At 45.6% G+C, this 19,848-nt stretch overlaps 1 protein-coding gene and 1 long non-coding RNA gene across 4 annotated transcripts in view; both read right to left on the reverse strand.

The window, feature by feature from the left end:
• Positions 1-1,347: 1,347 nt before the first annotated feature.
• LOC116872263 lies at positions 1,348-7,904 on the reverse strand. The gene is made up of 3 exons (XR_004383618.1): positions 7,382-7,904; positions 3,879-4,032; positions 1,348-1,929 (listed from the first exon to the last, which is right to left on the reverse strand). It is a non-coding gene; the product is annotated as an uncharacterized LOC116872263 (long non-coding RNA).
• A 2,534-nt stretch (positions 7,905-10,438) lies between these two features.
• MRPS6 (mitochondrial ribosomal protein S6) overlaps positions 10,439-19,848 on the reverse strand; it is a 66,906-nt gene continuing 57,496 nt past the window's right edge. For all 3 annotated transcript variants that reach the window (XM_032865386.1, XM_032865385.1, XM_032865384.1), the window contains exon 3: positions 10,439-10,711. In XM_032865386.1, the coding sequence (XP_032721277.1) occupies positions 10,522-10,711 (190 nt within the window). In that variant the 3' untranslated portion in view covers positions 10,439-10,521. The remainder of the gene's footprint in view (positions 10,712-19,848) is intronic.

The raw sequence follows: 19,848 nt of genomic DNA on the forward strand, positions 1-19,848 counted from the left end.
GATATGATAAAACTCCTTGAAAAAAATATAGGGAATTAACATCGATCTTGGTCATGGCAATCAATTTTGGGGGCATGATACCAAAAGCACAAACAACAAAAGGAAAAAGGTCAACAAATGGAACATCACACTCAAAAACACGGGAAAAGAAACAATTAAAAAAGACAACCTATGGAAGGGGACAAAATTTTTGCAAACCCATATACCAGATAAGGGGTTCATATCCAGTATCTATAAAGAGCTCAGTCAACTCAACAAAACAAATGATTTGATTTAAAAATGGGCAAAAGAACTAAATAGATTTTTCTCCAACAAGGACATGAAAATGGCCAACAGGTACATGAAAAGATGCTCAACTTCGCTCATCAGCAGGGAACCGCCAATCAAAACCACAATGGGATATCATCTCACACCTGTTAGAGCGGTTATCATCAAGAAGACAAGAGACAACAGGAGGCAGCAAGGAAATGGCGAAAAAAAAATCTTTATACACTGTTCATGGGAATTGGTCCAACCACGAAGGAAATCAACATGGAGGTTGCTCAAAAAAATAAAAATAGATCTACCATACAATCCTGCAATTCCAAGGGTGATCCCAATTGCACAGTCAAAAAAATGGAACAGACTGAGCAAAATGAAGATTGGGTTGCCAAGGGTGAGGAATGACCCAGAAATCCCAGCCTTCTTGTGGTGACTCTCACAAATGAGAATGAAGGGCCTCACTGTATTAGTCCCGAAGTTCTCGAGGGAGATAGTAGAGCCTGACTCTGTGTGTGACAGGTGTGCATGTGTAGGGAACGTCAAGTGGGGGAAAGCAAAAATGAGAGGGGGTATCTCCAGAAGCACATAGAATCTGGGCCCCCCTCTTCACTCCTGCCAGTGGCAGGGTGAGACCAGAGTGGTGGTCTTAGACCTTCACGAACCACGCTTGTATAGAAAGCATTGCCTTCCTGTTTTCTCAGGTTAGAAAAAAATGACAATCCAGGAAGGAAATTAGCAAAGTATATATAGAGACAATTAATGGGAAAAAAGCCCAAATGACCATCTCCATAAAAATAAGCTCACGTCTGGGGGCCCTGGGTGGCTCAGTAGGTTGGGCATCTGCCTTCAGCTCAGGTTAGGATCCCAGGGTCCTGGGGTCGAGTCCTGTATCGGGTTTCCTGCTCAGCGGGGCATCTGCTTCTCTCTCCCCCTCTACCCCTCCTCCCAACTCATGTTCTGTCTCTCTCTCACACAAATAAAATCTTTCTAAAAAAGATAAGCTCACACCTATTAATAATAGAGAAAATACAAGTTTAAGAAAGAAGTAACTCTTGACACTCATTAGACTGGCAAAGTTTGTTATTTTAATTTTTTAACATAATACCACGTACCGGGAGGTGTTTGAAACAGGAAATCTCAAATCTTGCCGTTGGGTATGTAAGTAGGTATGACGACTTTGAGAGAAATCGGACAGTAACCAATAAAAGTGAAAATGAAAATACCCAATGAGCCAGCAACTCAATGTTTAGTGAAATACCCATATGCCCCAGGAGTAATCTGCCAGGAAGGGCCCTGTAGGGTTGCTTGCAACACTCCCCAGCAAACCTGGGTTTGCCTGTTAGGAGGCCAGTGGCCAGAGTGATGGAGTCACATGCGGCATCTTATGGGACAAGGGGATCCACGAACTAGATCCAGATCTCAAAACGATAGTGTTTAATGGAAATAAAAATGGTGCTGAAGAGCTGGAGCTTCCATACCATGAATCCATGTAGTTCGCTGAAGTCCACGAAGCAGTATTATAAATTATAACTCCATATATATGGAGGGGGACGTACACATAAATGAGACAAATGATGCACACTGACTTCAGAATGATGGTCACCTCTTGGAAGAAGAGATACTTGAAAGGATTTCAACCATATCTAACATTTTATTTCTTTAAGAGATCTGAAATAGAGCAAAAATACAGTATCAGTTCAAACTAAGTGGTAAGTTCCTCACATCTGTTCTAGTGTCTTCTGTACTTTTATGTATGTTGAAATATTTTTTTTTAAAGGAGAACGTTTCTATGCACGTTTTAAGAAAGCAAGCAAAGTATGAAGAGTGCTGTCAGATGAGCACAATCACTGTTAGGGCATCACATTTGCCCAGAATAGAGACTGAACCTAAAACCATTTCATTATGATTAGGAGGGATGAGGGATTAATTTCCTTAATATTTGGCTGAACCACATTAAATATCGTATGCCATATTATTATATTTAGATCTGGTAAGAGGTATATGGAAGAAAAATAAGCCTTCAAAGCACTAGTTATAACTATTAACTATAAAATCAGCACCTTTAAAATTCCTTGCGATTTTGCCTTGTGACCAAACTTTTGCTCTTGTTTTAAAGGTAATTAAAATGTATTGGATTTGGAGAATGCTGTGAAAATCACTAAGCTATGATGGAGCCGTGCCAGGGGTGGCAGTGGGGGACTGCTAGACTACTTACCAAATTACTCCTTTCCATGGCCTTACCTAAACCCCATAGGAGTCTGCTCGCTCCTAAAGCTGGGATGTAAATGGACCGTTGTGTCCGGGCTCTTGTCTTCTTACAGTCTTGGCTCTTTCTGGCCACATCACCAAACCCCTCTGCTGAGGTACTTTCTAAAAGAAGGGTTCATGTAGACAGAGAGCTCTCTAGTGGACGGGACTGTGGAGAATGAAAATATGGCGGACGAGAAGGGGAGGCAGGATGGCGGAAGACAGCCAGTCAAGCAAAGTCAAGAATGATGCTGGGAATAAAAGTCCTTTATTGCAGATAAAAGAGAATTACAGAAATATGCCAAAGGAGTCCTCAGCAGAAAAACAAAGGATGAACCCCAGGGTCTTGTTACTGGAGAGACTGTGTCCTATAAAGGTGGGGCTGCAAACACTCTGGAGAATACAGACCTAAAGCTCCTAGGAGAAATGCAGGGTTGGGTTCCTGCAAGCCTCTGATCACCTCTAGGACGCCCCATCAACACACAGTCTTGCTTCACGCGTGTTTCTTTTTAAAGACACCTTATTTAATTTATATTGATCCATTAACACTGAACAAGGCTGACAGCATGGTAACCCGTGCCTCAACAAAGCTAATCTAACACTCATATTTTCTCCTTAAGGCACATCACAGCCTTCTCGTGCTTAGGAACACCAGACAGCCCTTCAGTGCTATGCTTGGGCCATTTTAAACGCCGGGATCACCAACAGAGCACACAGAGGCAAACAACATGACACTAGACAATATGATGGCACACATGACAATAGATGGCAAAACAAACAAACAAACAAACACACACACACTTGTTCTTGGTAGGAGAGCGGAAACAACAAGGCAGAGCATCACCTTATACAACCCCACCTGGGAAAGGACTCCACGGAGGCTCAAATGTTTGCCTTCCCACCCAGGAATGACTGTGAAAATACCATATTGATTCGGGGGGCTTACAAATGAGTTTTTGCAAATAGGCAATTTAGAAATACAGAATCTTTGAATAATGGGATCTGACACGTAATAGAGTCAGACATCTAACAAAAGAAGAGCAGGGGTGTCTGGGGGGCTCAGTCGGTTAAGTGTCTGCCTTCAGCTCAGGTCATGATCTCGGGGTCCTGGGATGGAGCCCCAAGTTGGGCTCCCTGTTCTGGGGGGAGCCTGCTTCTCCCTCTCCCTCTGCCTCCTCCCCTTGCTCCTGTGCGCTCTCTCTCAAATAAATAAAATCTTTAAAACAAAACAAAACAAAACAAAAAAAACAGCAGTATCTAATCCTCCATAAAGAGGTACCTACATTTTGGGATTCCTTTGGACAAAGAACGTTACATTCAAGTCATTTAGCTCAATAGGAGCTTTATGGAAACAATGGTCTCCCACTTACTGGGAATGGAGAGGTCCAGTCCATTTTGCATATTCCTTACTTCTGGCATTGTCCGCTCAACAATGCATCCTTGTCTTTTCCAGTCACAATGGAATCATCTCAGGCAAATCTTCATCTGATTTCCTTCCCCAGAGGAGGCACAGCTCAGCTTGTTCTGAGGGGAAGGGGTACCAATAGAACACAAAGACGCCAATTTGGCAACACCAGACGCCACCATCAATAACCCAGAGGTCCCCAGCACTGTGGAGACACGGTCTGGTTTCAGGCATCTTTTGCTAATTGCCCCGCTGGGCTTGGGGGATCTGGGAAGGCGCAAGGTTATTTAGGAACTGCTGCTGTCACTATACTTAGGGGTTGACTTTTGGGGATCGTGGTACGCCCCTCCAAAAACAAGACTTAGCCACTATCCAGGGAATTCTTGGCCACCACACCGTGTCTTCCTCCTGTGGAATCACAGAGTGCCTTGGGCCTGTATTTGGTTTTAACTCCATGTGCCTTAACACTGTGTTTCCAGAGTAAAAAGTATGTTGGCAATTCGAGCCCAGCAAATGCTTGCACTGGCCTCCAGGGTCCCTTTGCTGTTTTCTCATGATCAGGTACGGCACCTGTTCTGTTTAGAGTAACAGCCCCATGGAACCCACTGGCAGGCCATGGAAACAACAGCTAGACTAAAAGAAGTGTGCAAAGAATAAGCCTCAGAGAAAGAATTTTAACCCTTCCCCGTCTCCCTGCCAGGTTCCCAAATCACTGATTGAACAACCCATCAGTAAACCAGGCAGTGGGACTTGATCTAGGGCCTTGTAGGCTTGGAAGGCTCTTTAATCCCACTGGTTCACTGGCCACATTTTCCATTTGAAGACTGATGCCCAAGCCTGAGGAAGAAACGAGCAAGATCCTGTGACTGGAGGGTAGCAACGCAGGGCCACTGAGCAGGTCTCTGACCCAGAGTTCTACGTTCGTCACACTACATTCTTTTCTAGGTGACCAAGGATCCCACAAATTGCTCTGTGAACTTCCCACCACCGACATCACCCTGGCCTGCTCCCAGGGACAGAAGACAGGGCACTCCAGGTCAACCTCAGGTGCATCACCTCTCTCCCCTGAGCCCTCCCAACGAGAAGTGGCCACAGCCCATACTACAAAAAGGAGCGTGAGTTCTACTTTCAAGATGCTCCCATACGCAGCATTTGCGAGCACACCCAGTTCACCAAGGGTCACTGGGCACGCACACTGTCTGGGCAGCCCACTGTCCGTCAGCTGGCGGGCATCTGGAAACCGCATCTCAACCACCCCCCGATCCCGTCCTCCACGGTGAATTTGTATCATCATTTCTTTCTGACAAATACGCAGGCAGGGTAGAGAATTGGTCAATCAGGATGCCAGGTGCTCCAAAAACCCACCGCGTGGTTTTGCCGCCTCTCATCGCCTGCCACCCATGCTCCCAATACACGTGCCCATGCCTGTTTAAACACTCTCTCTGCTGGAAAACTCCCCCCCACCCTGTTCCAAGTACTAATGAACCCAGTTCTGTTTCCACAACACTTAGTTTGGATCCTAATTATTATTTTTATCATAGCCTGTTTTCAGATAGCGGAGTATTTCCACCTCCCCTATCTATGAGGGCCCCAAGGTCAGGGTCACTACCCATTCATCTTTGCATCCTGCCCCAGGGCATCACTTGCCATGTGTGCACTTTATAAACATACCCCTGGAGTATGGAGGGAAAAAAAAAAACTCTGTGGGAAATTACAGGGCAGAGGAAAATACGTGCAGAAAGGAGGCCTGGTCTCCAGGGTACAAGAACATTTTTATTCTGTCATTCTCATGACATCTCTTTGAAGACCTGAGATTAAAAACACTCCCAAGAAGTCCCAGATCCGCGCTCTCCCCTCCTTCCATGATAAAGCCCGGGTCCTTGGTCCAGGTGCACGGCAGGAAGGGCCCAGGCAGGACCTTCCTCGGAAGCAGCTCCCGGGAGAACGGCCTACAAGGCACCCACCCGAGAAAGGATGCTGAGCCCAAAGTGGGCTTTCAAATCGCCAATCCAGCTCCTCCCTTTGCAGCCTTGGACGAGCCACTTATCTTCTCTAAGCCGCGGGTGCCCCATCTGCAGAATGGGTATAATACAGAGTGGTAAGGAAAGTAAAGGAATACTGTTCATATCGAGCTCTTGCTGAAGGATCCGCCAGGGGTGTTGGGGTAGACAATGACCTTCCTGGACTCGACCAGAAGGAGGGGAGCCCGGCTCATGCTTTCACTCCTTCCCCGATCAAGAGTTTCACCTCCATCGACACACATGTGGTCTTTCAGCAAAGAACCTTAGAGGCTCACCTGGGCCTCCTAGGCCTTTCCTTATTGACATTCCCTGGTACGGGATGTAGGCATCTCCCCTTCAGACGCCTGCTGAATGCTTCCATGACTTCGCGTCTCCAGGAAGCAGCCTCCGAGACACACCTGAGACTGGCTTCTTGGGTCCATGACTTCCATCGCACTCTCCACCTCCCTGCTGAGCCCACCCCATGCGAGCTACAAAGCACTTCCAGAAGCTCGCTCCTTCCACAGTGAGCCACAAGTAGTCAAGGTAACAAATCTGAGGAAGAAGTGTCTTTTCGAGGAAAGGAGCCCAAAGGGAATGCTCTGGAATCCTTGCTTCACCCGTGGCACCTGGCCTCCTGGGCTTCTACGGCTCAGTGCACTTGGGCAGACTCGGACTCCCCGGCTTTAGCCCTGGGGAGTCTTGTCTCCCAGTTCTGCCAGGATTCTTCGTCAGCGCCCCATCCCTCTCTCCAGCTCCGGCTCTCAGGGCCCCTGCGTGCGCAGGGCGGGCTCACCCTCCAGGCTTCAGCTCACCCGCACTTCCTCTGCAGGACTCCCCTCCCCGGGCACCACACACACTTTCCTGCCTTCTCCCCTACTAGCCCATGAGACAGGGGCTGCCCTCGTGGCCCACTCTGCTTCCAACACCTCGCCCCAAGACGCCCGCTGCAGGCGCAGACCAGCAGAACGGGGCCGCAGGCCACCGGCAGCCCGGCCGGGAGGAGCCGACACTCTGGCCTCTGACAGCAAACACGCAGCCTGGAAAAGACCTCCACACCTGCCCTGCTCCAAGACCAGGTGTTGTGCGAGGGGGAGTAGGTGGGGTGGGGGTGGGGGGGATGCGACTAAGTGGCTGAGGCTCCAGCTGTGAATCAGCAGCTCAGAGGGAGGGACTGTGGCTTCGCTTTGGAGCTTCCAAGGCAGGCAAGTGGCACACTGCAAGACTGCCCTACTTAGCCAGCCTCCTTCCTAGCTCTCTCTAAACTGTGCCACAGGATGCTGAACACTAGCATGACCTGGAATGCTCAAGAACGTCCGTCGACTTCCCAGGGACTAGCAAGTGCAGGAAGAGAACGTGCCAGCACCACACTCGGGCCATGAGGACAACTGCTACTAGCTGAGAGGTAAGAACTCGCCCCGGACACCCAGGGGCCTTGTGTAACCTGAGAGGACAAGGACAAGCTCACCGTTACTGTAGGGAAACGACCAGGTGGCGTCAGGGTCCCTACTTCAGGATCCCAGCTGTCATTTGGCAGTTGCGGGGTCAAGGCCAAATCACTCTGTTTCCTCATCTGAACACCAGGGATGACACAGTGCTTCCTCACAAGGTTCCTGAAAGGGCTAGAGAAGGTCCTGGAAAGATGTGTGTGGCACAGGATATGGCACGCAGACAGCACACACACAGCCTTAAGGAGATGGGCAACGTACCTCAGGTAGTGCCTGAGTCCAAGTGCACTCGACCCGGCCAGGACAAGTTCACACTCTCCCAGGCCCTGGCCGCAAGCCCGCGCTTTCAGGAAATTCCTAATGAAGCCGGAAATAGCCTATTTTCCCAGATAACCTCCACTTCATCCCTTTTATTTCCAGCCTACAGTTTTTAATGACCCTCTTTACCGAACGACTGCTCTTCAAAGAGAGTTTATTTTATAGTATTTTGCCTCTGGAGGAAGTGGAACCCCCGTGCTCTCTGGGCTCTTAAGAAAAAGAATGCAATCGGGCCATCTGCACCAACATGGATGGCCCCTGGGGTGTGGGGCAAAGTGAAGCAGCTCAGACAGAGAAAGACAATTACCCTGCGATCTCCCATCTCTGTGTAATCTAGAAAGCAAAACAAAACAGAAACAGACTCATAAACACAGAGACCAAACCAGCGGTTGTCAGATAGGAGGAGGAGGATGGGCGTGGCACGGGCAGTGAAGGGAGTGGAGCAGTACAACCCCGGGTCTGCAGTCAGTCAGTCACGGGGATGTCACGGTGCTGCAGAGGGAAGAGAGTCACTCACTAACTCTGCGAGAACTGTGGATGGTGACAGCGGGTAACTAGACCTATCAGAGTGATCATTCTGTACATTTGTAATGTACAAAAATATCAGAACGCTATGTTGTATACCGGAAACTAATGTAACATTACAGGTCGGTTTTATGTCAATTAAAAACAAACAAAAAAGGAAATAGGTGAAATCTTAAAACAAACAAACAAACAAACAAAAAAGAATCCAGGAGCGTGACAAGGCAGAGATGGGCAGCTCGACAAAGGGAGGAAGCCCAGGGTTAAGTCAGGAGCCGGGCTCCTCCCAGTGCTCGGGGCCCCTATCTTGCACATCTGTGTCTCAGTCTTGTCATGGTTTAAAAGAGGCAGAGACCAAACCAAATCTCTGGGCCCCTCGCTGCTCTAACACGATCTAACTGTATGAATTACCATAACTGGAGGTTCTGCTTAGCGGTCGGCAGCTGCCCCGACGACGTGTGTAGCAGCTCTGTCACTGGGCTGCCGACGGACGCCCCGGGCGCAGCACCTCTTCTGGAAGGCGGAAAGGCTGGTCAACTTCTTCCATTTCACCAGCTCGGAGGAGCCTGAAGAGGGGATGCCAGTGACCGTGCCAGGAGAAAGCCTCCTCCTTACACGCCTCAGAAGCCATCTGGCTGCCAGAGAGGCTGGGTCCTCAGCCTGGGGCAGAGCTCACAGGTGGACGTCTTTTAAAGGAGAATTTTTTTTAAGGCCGGTAGCACTTAGAGATTCTAAGACTGCTGTGTAAATCAAGGCTCACAGAACAGATTATCTGGAACGGACCAGGAATGAAATTTCAGTCAGTTTCTGGATCGGTTCTCTGGCAGGCCGAGGGAAAAGCTCACCAGCCACAGTGTCTTCTATTAACTCTCCAAGCTCTCCAAACCCGCCTCAGGGTGATGCAGTCCCCTGAAAAGTCAGGATGCAGGCGGATGCCGGCTTCCCTTCCCTCCCCTTCCCTGGGGAGCAGAGCACACCCTGTCTCTGGCTTAGGTATTACACCAAGGTTACCACAAAATATGGAACACCCAGGTCCATTTGAATTTCAAATAAACACATCGTTTTCTGCTCTATGTTCCACGCAATATTTGGAGCATACTTATGGGGAAAAAATGCCTCGTTGTTTATCTGAAATTCCAATTTAACTGGGCGCCCTGCATTTCTATTTGCTAAATATGGTAACCTTAATTACACTCATTTCAAGCAAAGACTAGTTGGTTCTTAGTCTCCAAAGTATAACAACGTCCCCAAACCAACCTTTCCCCCTTCCAAAACAACAACAAAAAAAACCCCCTCAAAACAAAACTTGTCTTTTTACTTCCAGGACATGTTTTTAAAAAGTAGGTCCGTAAGTATCTAATAAAAAACCAAAAAAAGGAGACGTACCTTCTTGTAAGTTTCCCTATTTAAGAGCTCAGACTGCCTCTGGCCACAGGCTCTGGCACCAGCGGACTCGAAAGGAACTGGCTTCCAACCCGTCAGGGCAGGGACGGGGCGGGGTGGGGGGTGCGGGAAGGAAGAGAAGAAATCAAAGGTGGCTACTTTCTCAAAGAGGCCCACTGGGGCAGAGGGACAGGGGAGGAGGCAGGTGCTGGGGTAGGAGAATGAGAGGAAGTGGCTCCAGCGCTCCGGCCACGGAACATCCGTGTCCCTCTACACGGACCACCACCCACCCGATGACAAGTTAACTGTGAGATGCAAGAGAAAGTTACTGCTCTTACAAAAGGCCCCACAGTTGGGAGATAGACATGTCCCTTTCCCCCACCCCCGTCACCCCCAACTTCTCCCCGGTCTCTGCACCTGGGCTGGGCGCCCATGGTTAGCTTGTGGGGTGGACACGAGCTGCAGGACCACGGGCAGTTTGCTGCTGGGGTAGGTGAAGACACAAAGCACCTCCCTGAGGTTTTTTTGAAATTATGTTTACTATTCTGGTCAAAAGTTACTCATATAATGCAGTGGTCTTAAATTTTTATTCTGTATGGTTATACGGTCTAAGTGGACTAGCTTGCAATCCGAGGCCGTTTTTATAAGCTTTGCTCTGCAAAATGGTGTCAGCATTGTTAGAGGGCAAAGCCCTCCTCGATAAAGAAATTACATTAATGAAAGTAAATCAAGAATGGTGTCCTGCACCTCAGATGGCAAAGTGGCTCTAAGCAAGCCATTCCCCCAACTTCACACAGCAAGGGCGTTCGAGAGCTAGAAATTCCTTAGAAAAATCAAGTGGCACCCATAACAGATAAGCATCAAGTTTGTAAATTTTTAATCCATGACACTTAAAAGTGAGAGAATTAAATACAAAGCTAAAATGTGGTAAATCTTCTCACTTCCTCTTCTTTGTGGAATACAGTTTTTCTTCGAGTGGGACAGGGACAATCCCCTCACACTCTTTCACTTCCTGGGTCAGAGGGTGTTTTACAACATTCGGTCTAATCACATCAATGTCTCGGGACAAATGTTCCATTATGCTCTGGACAGCTGTGGCTGGTGCATAAAAGTCCACCAAGAAATACCTGCAACAAAGCAGAGGTCTGTGAGTTCCTGCGCGCTGCAGTGCAACACTCCCACTGCTGGGTCAACGCTTGTACTCTACTGCTCGCCAGATAAAATCAGCTCCGTGAAAACACATGCATGCCCCTGTCAAAACAGAAACGACCAGCTGACCAGCTGACCAGAAGTGTTTGCCCAGCTTCCCTCTTCCCTATGGCCGGTCCCCTTCCAATCTTGGGAGAATCTGAATCCGAACGAACTCCGTGGTAGCTGGAAGCCTGTGACATTAGAGTGCAGAGAACCGAAGGTATAGTAAGGTTATGTGTCTAAGGAAGAAGAGTGTTCTAGCCAACGAGGCTGAATTTCTCAAACCATTTTTGAGAAAACATTAGGTTAGTCTTCTCATTTCCTAAAGGATTTTGCAAGTAACTTAATGCACCTGAGAGGCACAGGACCTACCAACAGCCACATTTCACAAACAAGGGAAAAGGTTCTGAAAGGCCTGGGATCTGTTTAAGACTGTCCTGCACATTCGAGAGCTGACAACAGAAGCACATCACGGGAATCCTGGGTAAGGCAAAGAACCGAGCATTCCTCCACTCGCAGCAGACTGATCTAGAAGGCCGTCTCATCCAGCCCACTGTTCTCACCACATGGACAACTTCATCAGCTCGGCTGGACGGTGTTACAAAGGAAGAAACAGCCCTCCTCCCTGCCCACGCCCGCCTCTCAATTCTAAAGTCGAAGCCTCCCTTGCACTGTTCGGTTTGAACCACAGGGCTGCGAAAGGGCAGTTTTCGGTGCTCTAGTTCAGAATTCTGCAATGTTCCAGCTGGCTGCGGTGACCTCTGACATCGCGTACTTTGTTCTAGCCGCACTCTCCTCCCCAAGCATGTTCCCTTCCTAGGTCTTTGCACTCACTGTTCCTTCTGCCGGAAATGTTCTTCGCCCGAGTTCCACAGAGCTCAGGCCTCACTTCCATCACATCTGTGTCCCAACGGCACTTTGTCAGAGAGGTCCTCTCTGATCACATCTCCTGAAGCAGCCCCCCTTGCCTGCCCAACGGCCACCTTACTCCCTCCGCCCTACTCGGTGCCTCACTGCGTCCCACGGCGCTCAGCACCACGCTGCAGGACACAGCTGTTTACGGTCTCTCATCCCACTAAAACGTATCTGCCCTAGGACGGACTCTGCTGCTCCGTCCCAGCACCCTGAACAGAGGCTAACACACACCAGGTCCCCAGTAAACCCCTAAAGGGGTAGTGTTAGCACGGAAGGTGGGATTCTCACAGAAAGCAGAAGAGACCAAAGTGAAAATGGACAGATTTGACAAGGGAGTTAGGAGAAAAGGGATGACATTTTGTATAATTCCGTAACAAAGAGAGTTCAAAACATATAAAACCACTTCCCAGGTGAACATTCACCCTTAGCTGAGCCTAGTGGGAAAGTTATTCAAGTAAACAATTATTACAACGGAAAGGACAGAAAACCATACACCGTGCAAAAACACTAATCTAAAGAAAGCTCGAGTGGCTACAGTAATACCAATGCAGATTGCAGATCAAAGAAAATTACCAGGGATAAAAACAGGTAATATATAATGATTAGCTCACCAAGAAGACACAACAGCCCTAAACGTGCAAGTACCGGACAACAGAGCTTCATCATACAGGAAGTAAAAACGAACAGAACTGAAAAGTGAAATAAACAAGTCCATAATTATGGTTGGAGACTTAATATTTCTCAGTAATCAATAAAAGCAGTACACCAAAAATCAGCCAGGATATCGGAAGAGCGGGCAGCACCATCAACCAGCCGGATCTGACATTTATAAAACCCCCCAAACAAGGAGAGCAGGAGGCGCACTGTTCACCGTGGCCAACAGAACAGTTACCAAAGTCAACCACATTCTGGGCCACAAAATGAGTCTCAATAAATCAAAAGGGATTCGGATCTCACAGAAGACACTTGGGAAAATCCCCAAATACTTGGAAACTACACATAAATCTAAATAGCCTACGGGTCAAAGAAAAAAATCAAGAGGGAATGTCAACTGAATGAAAACGAAAACAACAAATCAAAGTTTGGGGAATGCCACTAAAGCAGGAAATTTATAGCACTAAACACCTATGTAAGAAAGGAAAAGCCTCAAAACTTCCACCTTAAGAAACTACAAGAAAGAACAGAGCCCCTGGGGGCTCAGTCGTCAAGCCTCTGCCTTCAGCTGAGGTCATGATCCCAAGGTCCTGGGATCTGAGCCCAGAGCCCTGCATCAGGCTCCCTGCTCAGTGGGAAGCCTGATTCTCCCTCTCCCACTCCCCCCACCCATGTTCCCTTTCTTGCTGTCTCTGTCACATAAATAAATAAAATCTTAAAAAAAAAAAAAAAGAACAAATTACAAACACAAATAAGACCAAGGGGGGAAAAAAAGAGAGAAAAGAAAAGGAAAAAAAAAAGAAGAATAAAGATCAGAGCAGAAATCTCTGAAGCAGAAAACAAAAATAGAGACCATCAATGAAACCAAACACTAGTTCACTAAAACCAGTAAAATTGATCCACCTCTAGTCAGACCGATCAGTAGAAAAGGGTAAGAGACAAATTACTAATATTCAGGAAAGACAGAGGTGAAATGGATACAAATTTTACAGATAATAAAAGAATGGAAAAGACTATTATAAACAAATTTTGCAGTAAATTTGACAACTTAAATTCCTTGAAAAATATAAACTACCAAAACTTCTTCCAAAAAGTAGGTAACATGAATAGCCCTGTATCTATTAAAGAAATCAAATGTGTAGTTAAAAACCTTTCCACAGGGGCGCCTGGGTGGCTCAGTGGGTTAAGTCTCTGCCTTTGGCTCAGGTCATGATCCCAGGGTCCTGGGATGGAGCCCCTCATCATCAGGCTCTCTGCTCAGCAGGGAGCCTGCTTCCCCCTCTCTCTTTGCCTGCTGCTCTGACTACTTGTGCTCTCTCTTTGTCAAATAAATAAATAAAATCTTTAAAAGAAAAAACAACAAAACAACAACAACAACAACAAAACTTTCCACAAAGAAAACCAAAGCCCTAAATGGCTTCACCAGTGAATTCTGCCAAACGTTTGAGGAAAAACACACCGATTTTGATACAAACTGGTCCAGAAAATAGGACAACACTTCCCCATTTGTTCTATGAGGCCAGCATTACCCTGATGCCAAAATCAGACAAAGACATTACAAGAAAAGAAAAAATCTGATCAATATCTCTCACAAACATAAATGAAAAAAAATTTTTAGCAAACAGACTACTGAAATATATACAAAGAATAATACATCATGGTCAAGCAGAGTTTATCATAGAAAGCAAGACTGGTTTAACACCTGAAATTAATCAATGTAAATCACCACATTAACAAACTAAAAAAGAAAAACATTAATATGGGTATTAAGGAGGGCACATATTATGATGAGCACTGGGTGTTATACACAACTAATGAATCATTGAACATTACATCAGAAACTAATGACGTACTATATGCTGGCTAACAGAACATAATAAAAAGAAAAGAAAAACTGTATCATGTGATCATTTCAATAGAAGAAAAAAAAAAGCTTTAACAAATTCCATATCCAATTCCTGATAAACTCTCAGCAAAGTAGGGATACAGGGGAACTTCTTCAACCTTTCGTTACAAAGGATATCTTTGTAAAACATGTAACTAACATCATACCAACTGGTCAAAGTCCTAATGTTTTTCCAAGACTGAGAATAAACAAGGGTGTCTACTCTCACCATTTCTAGTCCACATTTTACTGGAGGTTTTTGCCAGTGCAATAAGGCAGTAAAAAGTAAAGGCATCCAGATTGATAAGGAAGTAGCTAAAATTATCTGTATTTACAGATGAAATGATTGTGTGTATAGAAGAATCTAAGAAATTTACAAAAAAGATCCTAGAAATAATATGTGAGTTTAGCAAGGTTGCAGTCTACACAAATCAACTGTATTTCCTATATACTAGCAACAAATAATCACACTTTGAAATTAAATATGAAATACTTAAGGATAAATCTGACAAAAGATGTGCAAGACCTGTACACTAAAAACCATAAAACATTACTAAAAGAAATTAAAGAAAAATGACATAAATGAAGATACATCTTGTTCATGGGTAGGAAGATTCAAATTTATTTAGATGCCAGTTCTCCAAAACTGATCTATAAATTCCCAGGGATCCCAATCAAAATCCTAAGACATTTTTGTTAGAAATTGATGAACTGATTCTAAGCTACACAGGGAAATTCAAAGGACCCACAACAACCAAAACAACTTTGATATCAAGAATAAAGTTGAGGGGCGCCTGGGTGGCTCAGTGGGTTGAGCCGCTGCCTTCGGCTCAGGTCATGATCTCAGGGTCCTGGGATCGAGTCCCGCATCAGGCTCTCTGCTCAGCAGGGAGCCTGCTTCCCTCTCTCTCTCTCTCTCTGCCTGCCTCTCTGTCTACTTGTGATCTCTCTCTGTCAAATCAATAAATAAAATCTTTAAAAAAAAAAAAAGAATAAAGTTGAAGGATTAACACTACCTGATTTTAAGACTTTATAAGGAAAGTTATGGTAATCAAGGCAGTATGGTATTTGTATAAAGACACACAAACAGCTCAACAGAACAGAGTCCAGAAATAGATCCATACATATATGCACAAAATACAGACATGCACAATTGATTTTTGACAAAGGCGTAAAGGCAACTCAAAGAGAAAGAGGACAGTCTTTTCAACAAATGGTGCTGAACAATTCCATATCTGTGTGCAAAAAAAATGAACTTTGATCCATACTTGTATCATATACAAAAATTGACTCAAACTTTAATACAGATCTAAATATAAAGTATAAAGCTGTAAAACTAGAAAAAAAACACAGGAGAAAACTTTTATGACCTTCAGCTAAGCAAAGAAACTTTAGACAGCACTAAGAGCAAAATCCATAAACAAAAATTCAATAAACTAGACTTCATCAAAACTAAACACTGTTCTCTGATACTATTAAGATAATAAAAAGACAAACCACAGACTGGGATTTGCAAATCACATGTCTGATAAAGGACTGGTTTCTAGAATATAAAAAACTCAAAATTTACTTTAAAAAACCCCAATTTTTTAAAAATGCGCATAAAATTTGAACAGGCATTTCACCAAAGATATATTATGGCAAAGAAGCACCTGCCAAGATGCTTAATACATTAGAGACATTCAAATTAAAACCACGAGGAGATACCTACTAGAACAGCTAAAATCAAAAAAAGCCTGACCGTACCAAGTGTTAGTGAGGATACAGAGCAACCAGCATTCTCATACACTGCTAGTGGGAACGCAAAATGATACAACTGTTTCGGTATTTTCTTAAAAGTTCATACACTTGCTGTTGTGATCAAGCCCTTCTACACCTAGGTATTCATCCAAGAAAATTTAAAGCATTAGTCCACACAACAACTTGTATGTGAATGTTCACTATGGCTCTACTTACAATCCCAAACTGGAAATGACACATATATTCATCAACATGTCAACTGGGGTCACCTGGGAGGCTCAGTGGGTTAAGACTCTCCCTTCAGCTCAGGCCATAATCTCAGGGTCCTGGGATCAAGTCCCGAATCAGGCTCTCTGCTCAGAGTTTGGTTCCCCACTCTCTCTGCCTGCCTCTCTGCCTACTTGTGATCTCTGTCAAATAAATAAATAAAGTCTTTAAAAGAAACCAAACATGTCAACTGATAAACTGTGGTATGTCCATACAACGGCATAAAAAGGAATAAGCTACCGATATAAATGAATCTCCTAATACTTTTGCTGGTGCAAAGAAACCAGTATGAAAAAGGGCACATGCTCTCTGATTTTATTTAAGTAAGACTCTATGAAATATAAACTAATCTACAAGGAAAGAAAGCAGACCTCTGGTTGTTAGAGATGGGAACGAGTGGAGGGAATGATCAGAGGACACGGGACGGAAATTACAGGGTGACCAATTTATTTATTATCTTGATTGTAGTGATTTCACAGAGATATATATGTGTGTGTCAAGCCTTATTAAAGTATACACTTCATGTGCAGTTTATTGTGTTGTTAATTATATCTATATAAATCAAAGCTGTTGATTTAATAATGGTGCATAAAAAGCTGAATGGGCAGGACTTGGTGAATGATTTGATTTGGGTAATGGTGATGAGGGAGCAACTACAGATAACAAAGACTCCCAGAGTTTCTCAAGAAATTAAATAAAAATAGCATAAACTGGGGTGCCTGGGTGGCTCAGTTGGTTAAGCATCCACCTCTTGGTTTGAGCTCAGGTCATGATCTCAGGTCCATGTCCGGCTCTGCACTGAGCAGGGGAGTCTGCATGAGGATTCTCTCTCTCCCTCAGCCTTCTGCCCCTTCCCTGCCCACCCTCTCTCTAAAATAAATAAATAAATCTTATTTTAAAAATAGTGTAGGGGTGCCTGGGTGTCTCAGTTGGCTAAGCAACTGCCTTCGGCTTAGGTCATGGTCCCAGAGACCCGGAATTGAGCCCCACGCTGGGCTCCTTCCTCAGTGGGGAGTCTGCTTCTCCCTCTGCCTCTGCCCTTCCCCCTGCTCCTTCTCGCTCTCTCTCTCAAATAAATAAAATCTTTTTTTAAAAAAATGGTATGAACTCTTCCACCATCAGGCAAACTTCTCGAGGAAGTAACTCGTAACGTTTGCTCACTGATGAGATTACCATTTGGGCTTACTCTGAAAATTATACACCAAATGGCCAAATTTTCCAAAACACAATTCCATTTGTTTATTTCTACTCCATATAAAAGGGACTAGGTTTGCAATCACCCAACTTAAGAACTGCTCATTTGTTCAACATTTAATTACTGATTACTTACCTTGAGTAAGGCTCTGCAACAGAGCCTAAAAAGTCAGTGTGATCAATCTTAAATTTCTCTTTGCCAGTCCCCAGCCCTCCATCTAACTGCGAGCCTGCAGTAACTCTGGCCGCCTGGTGGCCAGGGCAGGGAACTCTCGCACTCAGCAAACCCCCGGCATTTCTTTCTTCGATTTTATTCCTTTGTTCTTTCACTTCGTATTCATCAAAGTGTCCCTCCAAACTATCACCAACAAGTTATGACCTCCACCCCTGTTCACCAACATTCCCACCATAGCTGACTCTATAGCTCCTTCCTCTTCCCTTGCCCTTTGTCTAGGTTCCCTAAAATAGTCTTCCTCTTTTATTACACTAAAGCCCTGCACCAACGGCCTGAGGCAGTGCGCTGGTGAAATGCCACGTGTTACACATGGGGTAATATGCAGGCGAGTGCTTAGCAAGGGCCTGACATGCTCTGGGCACTCTATAACCCGGGCAATCACCACTGCCAGTCCTGGGAAGTACCCGCCTCCTTCCAGAAAGTCCGCAGGGGGCTCCTGCTCTCCAGTTAAGCCTGCCCCAGCAGTCAAGTATTCAAGTTATTCGATACCCTACCTGGGGTTCAGCAACCATTGTTTTCTCCCATTTTCCATTCAATTGTACCAGAGGCATTTTTGTGGGCTAGCGTCGGTGTCTAAACATGTTTTTAAGAGAAAGAGTGGGTATGCAGTTGCCAACAACCACTCGACTGCCCACAAATCAAGTCTCACACAGTCTTCCTGAACAACAATGTCCACACACGAGCACTCACCAAATCATCCTAAGAAAGACCCCCAAAGCGTTTGGATACCATTTCACGATAAGGGTAAAAAGACTATCCAAGGATGGAAGCTAGAGGCCAGCTACTATGAGAAACCTCTTATTTCTGGGGTGCCTGGGTGGGTCAGTGGGTTAAGCCTCTGCCTTCGGCTCAGGTCATGATCCCAGGGTCCTGGGATCGAGCCCCACTTCAGGCTCGCCGCTGCTTCTCTCTCTCTCTGCCTACTTGTGATCTCTGTCTGTCAAATAAATAAATAATTCAAAATCTTAAAGAAAAAAAAGAAGAAACCTCTTATTTCAGGAATTAAAAGGAAAGTGTCTTCCATAGAGAGAGCTTTCTAGTTTTCAAAGTGCTTTCACATCTTTTAAACAGCTTCTGAGGAAGAAGAGGAACAGGAAGTAGATGCTCCACTCCATGTGGCAATTCAGAAAATGGAAGGAGGAAATGGTGTTGCGTGTGGTTTCGGCCCAGGAGCCCTCTCCTAGCAACACTACTGCTCTAGTAGTTTTTAAAGTGGTCCTCCCACACATGGCCTCCTTTGAGTTTTATAACGATTAAGTCATTAGCTCAAGGTCACTCAGCTACTAAGTGGCAGCAGCCAGGATTCTAACAAAGCAGGTCTTTTCACTCCAGGAAAGTAGCCACACATAGCTTTGGGACCAGTGGTTACAGAAGCACAGAATGTAAGTGGTGGAGAGGACCAGAGACAATGCGGTCCAAGCCGACTGTGCTTGTAAGGGAACAGGGGAACAGATCTGCTCCAGGACACAGGGTAAAAAGCAGACCCGACAGTTCCGCACTCTGTCAACCACATCTCTTGGTACCTGCAGCCTCTAGAGGCTTCTCAACGATAAGAAATCCTACCCCGAAAAAGGCCTAAACATCCTAAGATTAGGCTATAACTGGGCTTCTAGAAGATCCCTGTTATTATAAAAACATTTCCGGCCTTCACCTTCTATGCAGTGTGCCTTCCCTCCCCCAGGCATGATACTCCCGCTAGCAACCAAACCTAAACAAGAGCAAGGCCAAAATGCAGATAGGTTTGTGCCCACAAATACAGCAGTGACAGTTATTTCATGCTTATCACCCCGCTGATCTGTGCCTAGGGCTCGTGTGGGCAAAGACTGCTTCTACTCCCATGCTCCTTTTTAAACTGTGGAAATTTCCACAAAAATGAACCACCAGCAAAATAGAGAAGAGGGCAAGTGGCTTCAGAGATGGGCAGATCTTACTGTAGTCACCACTCTTGGCTGAAAGCTGAAGTTCTCAGCCTCCAGCTCAGCCCCATCCAGGGCATGAAGTGGTCTCTCCCCACCACGGGGGAGGCAAGCAGAAATCGAGGACAAACTCAATCTCCGCATGGCTTAGTGGCCCAAGCACACAGGTCAACAGCCCATGACGGCTTTCCCAAACAGAAAAGGCCATGACCAATTCCTGGGCGTTGCCAGTATATATGCATTTATATATGTATATATTTTGTTTGT

The sequence above is a fragment of the Lontra canadensis genome, unplaced genomic scaffold (genome assembly GCF_010015895.1).
Source record: "Lontra canadensis isolate GAN:19392208 unplaced genomic scaffold, GSC_riverotter_1.0 scaffold29, whole genome shotgun sequence".
In the NCBI taxonomy this organism is placed as follows: domain Eukaryota; kingdom Metazoa; phylum Chordata; class Mammalia; order Carnivora; family Mustelidae; genus Lontra; species Lontra canadensis.